This window comes from Juglans regia, chromosome 5 (genome assembly GCF_001411555.2).
Source record: "Juglans regia cultivar Chandler chromosome 5, Walnut 2.0, whole genome shotgun sequence".
NCBI lineage: Eukaryota > Viridiplantae > Streptophyta > Magnoliopsida > Fagales > Juglandaceae > Juglans > Juglans regia.
The window spans coordinates 14,325,395-14,331,433 of record NC_049905.1 but is presented as its reverse complement, the minus strand read 5'-3'; the positions used below and the strand labels follow the sequence as shown (position 1 = coordinate 14,331,433).

Genomic DNA, 6,039 nt, shown 5'->3' with positions numbered 1-6,039 from the left:
TTCCTACTTATTTGGTAGGTTCAACACTTTTTCCTTGAAGAATATTTTACTTTATTTATTTATATATATATATATATTTAATAATATAATGGTTCGGAACCTCACAATGGTAAGAATATTTAATAAGTAATTATTAATTATAGTTATTGTATGTATATATTATACTTTATATATAGTTAAGTTATATACTTCTTTTTTCTTCTTTTTAAAATTAAATTTTATAGTATAGTTATAACTTGAATAATAATCATATTCTAACTAAATTAGCATGAATATATTATATATACTTATTAAATGTTAAATATTAAGTCTCATATTAAATGTATATTAAACGTTTTTAATCTTTACTTAAATTAAGAGTCTAAACTTATAATTTTCTTGTTAAAGAACAAATTCAAAAAACACAAAAAAATTCACATAAATACTAAAACCTAAACACAATATATTTCTAACCATGTAAACATATTTAAACAATAATCACAATATTTTAAATGCATATCACAACAACAACAATATTCCCACAATAATATTTTTACACATATTAATTCATCAATGAACACCATAAACTCACAAACTATTCACAAAATTCACAAACAATAATTACAATTATTTCAAGAGGAAGCATAAAATCACATTTACATGTATTAACATATTCCTAAACTTGAGAAATATAACTAGCACTCACAAATTCTTCAAAACCAAAAAATATTATATCAAAATTTTCATATAAATCCAAAACCTAAAGATAATATATTTCTAACCATGTAAACATATTCAAACAAAATTCACAAACAATAATCACAATATTTCAAATCCATATCACAACATATTCACAATATTTCCACAACAATATTTATACACATATTAATTTATCAATGAATACCATAAACTCACAAACTATTCAAAAACTATACAAACAATAATTACAATATTTCAAGAGTAAGCATAAAATGTATAAACACATTCCTAAAGTTTAGAAATATACCTAGCACTCACAATATCCTTTTAGAAATCAAAAGCTTCCAACTTGCCAAAAAACAAATCCTTCAAAAAAATACAACACTAACTTATTAGAAATATATATAACAAAAACACAAAACAAATATCATAAAATCCAGGAAAATACAAAAGAAAAATAACTTTTTCTTACCAATGCTCAACTTAGCTCTCACTCTAACAGTCTCTCACTCTATCTCTCTCTAAGGCCACATCTCTCTCTCACTCAACTCTCTCTTTTTTTTTTTTTTTAATAAAGCGTTAGGGTCACATGTCCAAGAGTGACCCATTCCCAATTTTATTAAATACAAACCCTCATTTATGGCGGAGGAATACCTTAGTAAAAAAACAAGCATATATAAAACACAAGTAGCAATATGCGACAAAAAACCAAACCTCACCAATAAAAGACTAAACCAAGAAAGAAAAATTATAAAACCAGCAAATCAAAGACCTCTCAGATAAGGCAAAGACAATTTATCCATGCGCAACAATCCTCTAAGAAATTTTGGAACTCTCAATAAAGTGCACCAAACATAAGTCGAACCTTGAGCTCCCATTTTAGCTAGATAATCAGCTGGTGCATTTCCTTCACGAAAAATATGATTTATACCATAGTCTTCACCTTCAATCAAATCCATTGCCTCCTCCCAAAAATCTTCTAAATACCACACTCCACAACGCTTCTTCTGAACCCAGGATACACAAACCAAAGAATCAGATTCAATATCCACATGAAGCAATCCCAAAGAATGACAATATTTTAACCCAATTAATAAAGCCTTCAACTCAGCAAGATTATTGGATCCCACCCCAAGATAACAAGAAAAGGCAACCACCAAATCACCATTAAAATCCCTAATAACCCCTCCTGCACCTAAGCTCCTTGGATTGCCAAGGCTGCATCCATCAATATTTAATTTGAATCTATCATATCTCGGCTTCACCCAATAAACCAAACTAACAGGCATCACTTTAATTGAACTAACTGGAATATTCGATTCTCTCAACCTCTCCTCATCGGCAAAAGCAAGCTTAGTAAAACTAAACATGTTACTTATCCACACACAAATAGACCTCCAAAGCACTTCCACTGAAATGCATTTATCTTCCATCCTTGCCTTACACCTACGACGCCACAACTTCCAAATAATAATAGAAGGAAGCAGCCCTAAAATACAACCCACTTGGGACTTAGTAGACGCACGTCGAAACCAAAGTAGTACCAACTCAAACCAACGTTTATTTGGGTCATAAGGCACACCCAAAATATTTGAAAACCTCTTCCAAACCCCAGCCGCAATGTCACCTGCAGCAAGAACATGATTCAAATCTTCATATCTTCCCTGCACACAACAATTACATTTTGAAGTAATAGGAATACCAACTCTCCTCAATCTATCATCCACACTTAAACCATTATGAAAAGCCTTCCACATAAGAATGGAAATTTTTTTTGGTATAGCTTCATGCCACACCCATTTAGCCCAAGGTGCCCTGACCCTAATACATTGCCAAGCACTTTTTGTAGAAAAACATCCATCTTTATTATGAAGCCAAACCAGTATATCTTGACCAGATTTATGCGCACCCAAGTAACTACAAATCTCCTCCGCTTTTTGTACTCCCACTAGTCTCTCTAAATTTTCAATGTCCCAACCATTAGAAATTTTTAAATCAACCAACATCAACTTTGGCACATCAACCATAGGATACGAATTAGCTAAAGGACCTTCATTCAACCAGTGATCCCACCAAAAAGAAATATTACCATCCCGTACCCTCCATATCGAATTTTCCTAAACCTCTGGGATGCACTTTACCACCATCTCCCAAAACCTAGAGCCTTTTTTAGGATCTAATAAAGAAACATGTTTGTCCCCAATATATTTTGCTCGAAAAAATTTTGATCAAAGATCATCCCTAGTCAAAACCTTCCATGCAAATTTCATATGAAGAGAAGTTTGTACCTCATCAAAGTCTCGAATCCCAATTCCTCCCTCATCAGTTGGCTTGCACATCGACTTCCAAGCAACCCATTTCTTTTTATCCTTTCCATCTTTTTCCCCCCAAAAAATGAACTATGAAGCTTGTTCAGATTTTTCAAGATCCCTTTAGGCAATTGAAGAATAGACATAATATGTATCGGCATACTAGCTAACACATGCTTTAACAAAATCAACTTTCCCCCAGCTGAAAGACATTTTAATTTCCATCCCCCAAGTTTCTCCCTTACCCGATTAAAGATAGGCTCTAAATGTGAATTCAAAAGCCGCCCATTAACTATAGGAGCACCGAGATAAGTGAATGGGAAATTACCTTCACTAAATCCAGTAATATTGAGCAACTCCCTCTTCCGCCCTGTAGTAGCATTTTTTGAAAAAAACATGGCTGTTTTTTCTTTACTCACTCGCTGCCCTGACCAAGACTCATAAGTCTCAATAACCTTCATCAATTCTATCAAAGATCGCTTCCCTCCATTAGCAAAAATCACTACTTCATCAGCATAAAGAAGGTGAGAAACAAGAGGCGCACCTCTTGGATGAGAAAAATTTTTAATATTACCATACAGAAAATTTTTCTTTAGTAAGAGAGAAAACACTTCTTCCATAATGATAAAAAGGTATAGAGATAAAGGATCCCCCTGTCGCAATCCTCGACCTCCCTGAAAAAAACCCTGAGCTGTACCATTCATCATAATCGAATACCAAGGCGTAGCAATACAATTCTTGATCAAATTTCTTACAAATGAAGAAAATCCAAAGGCAGCCAAAACATGCAAAAGGAAATCCCATTCCACCCTATCATAAGCCTTAGCCATATCCAGTTTCAAAATCACATTCCCGCCCATCGTTTTCTTATTGAGCGATTGCACCATCTCCTGCGTGAGACTGATATTATCAAAAATACTCCGACCTGGAATAAACGCACATTGCTCAGAAGAGATCAAAGAGGACAATAAAGGAGCAATCCTGGCCACCAAGATCTTTGTGCAAATTTTGTAAAAAACGGAACATAAGCTGATAGGCCGAAACTTGTCAAAACTCGTCGGCTAAGCTATTTTAGGAATAAGAACTACAAAAGAAGCAGTATAAAATCTGGGAAGAGGAACCCCTCTAAAAAAATCCGTTACCGCCTCCACCATTTCCGACTTGACAATATCCCAACAAGCAAGGTAAAAACCCAACCCAAAGCCATCCGGCCCCGGACTACTCTCTATGGGAATACTGAAAACTGCTTGTTTCACCTCCTCTTCTGTGGGCACCGAACCTAATCTCAAATTCTCATCTTCCGAAATCACATTAGACACGTAATCACCCAAATCCGGAAGCACTACACTAGTAGACTGCCCCAAGAACTCCCGAAAATAATGCACAGCCCCATCATGAAGTTCATGAGGGGACTTTAACAATAAGCCATTGGAAAGTCTCATCTCCATGATCTTCGATTGCCTCCATTTATTAAGGATAACATGAAAGTAACGCGAGTTTTGATCTCCATGACTCGACCACCTGACTTTAGCACACTGAGCTAACCGCACTTCTTCACGACAAATCCAGGTATCCAACTCCATTTTTGAAGCCAGCAGATCAAGTTCCACCTCTTCATCATAGTTCAGCTGCAAGTGACTCTCCAATCGCTCTATCCGACCCTCCAACTCCTTAATATGCCCAGTCGTCCATCCAAAAACTTTTTTATTCCACCCTTTCAGAACTACTTTCAGTTTTTTCAATTTAGCCGCAAGTTTTAGGAGACCACTACCAGCCTCAGTTTGATTCCAAACCTCTCGGACGCAACTAGGAAAATCCACATGATCCACCGACATCTGCTGAAATGGAAAGGAGATGGCCCATACTCTGCAACATTTTTCACCAAGGAAATAACCATAGGTGCATGATCTAACGAAGTACGCGGTAGATATCTCATGAAAGAATCCAGAAAATCTTCAATAAAATTCTACGCAACCAACGAACGATCCAAGCGCGCCCAACTACGAGAAGCCCCAGCATGCCCATTACACCAAGATAAACTCTTACCCAAGTATTTTAACTCCAGCAATCCGCAAGAGTGTATCCAAGAGTTGAACTCCTCCATCGCCACCAAAGAATGTGGGCAACCACCTCGTCGTTCCTCATCCGAGACAATAATATTAAAATCCCCTGTTATTAACCATGGCTCAGTTCCATTACTCTCACTTTCAAGCTCAGCCCACAACTCCCGCCGTTGAACATACGTACATTTAGCATAAATAAATGAAGCTTTACATTTCATAGAGCCATTAGACATAAGAACTGTAATATGCTGAGTTCCGCAACTAACCAACCTCACATCGACATCATTCCGCAACTAATTTCAGAATTCCAGTGTCACGGTTGTGATGGATTTTTTTATGGATGCCTACATTCTCCTCTTGAATCTTTGCAAGGCTGTAAGCTGTTAACAGATTGTTTGGGTGAGACATCCTCACCGTTAACGTATCTCATCCTTTACCCTGCTAAGAAAACAACTTAGTTTATACCCCTCCGACAACCCTCTAAGCCTATTAGACAGTGACTCCAAGTTTGATTTGTATTCTTCGATAGATCCAGTTTGCTTTAGCCTAATTAAGGCCTCCATGGGGTCATCATACGAAGATGGCCCAAACCGTACCAACAAGGCCTTGGTAAAATCCTCCCACTCCTTTAGAACTCCTGACTCTTCAAGATCTTGGAACCAAACTAGAGCTTGGCCCTCCATATGGAATGAGGCTAGCCTTAGTTTTTGTTGGGGCAGGGTGTTATAGTAGGAGAAAAAATGGTTGGTTTTGCATATCCACCCATTTGGATCTTCACCAATAAAAGTTGGAAAATCAAGCCTTACTGATCGTGGAGGGGGTTCACCCCCTTGTTCTGCAGATACCAGCTGCTGATCCTGATCCCTGAAGATGATTCCCCATGAACCCAGCCGCTACTCTTGTTCTTCCACTGCAGCTCCACAGTCAATGCCGCCAGTTGCTGCACTACAGAATCCGATTACCTCTTGAGGGCCAACACTTCAATTTCC

General features: G+C 36.9%; 1 protein-coding gene across 1 annotated transcript; it reads right to left on the bottom strand.

Moving 5' to 3' along the window:
* Positions 1 to 4,048: 4,048 nt before the first annotated feature.
* Positions 4,049 to 5,733, bottom strand: LOC118348437. Its single transcript, XM_035690060.1, has 2 exons — positions 5,516 to 5,733; positions 4,049 to 4,853 (listed from the first exon to the last, which is right to left on the bottom strand). The coding sequence occupies exons 1-2, from the start codon at positions 5,731 to 5,733 to the stop codon at positions 4,049 to 4,051; spliced, it is 1,023 nt and encodes a 340-aa protein (XP_035545953.1).
* Between the last annotated feature and the right edge of the window lie 306 nt (positions 5,734 to 6,039).

Excerpts from the sequence above, each read along its gene's own strand:
- LOC118348437 (XM_035690060.1), bottom strand. The coding sequence starts at position 5,733 with ATGGAGGGCCAAGCTCTAGTTTGGTTCCAAGATCTTGAAGAGTCAGGA. Across the intron at positions 4,854-5,515 it reads CTTAGAGGGTTGTCGGAGGG|AGTATGGGCCATCTCCTTTC; the intron begins GTATAAACTAAG and ends AAAATGTTGCAG.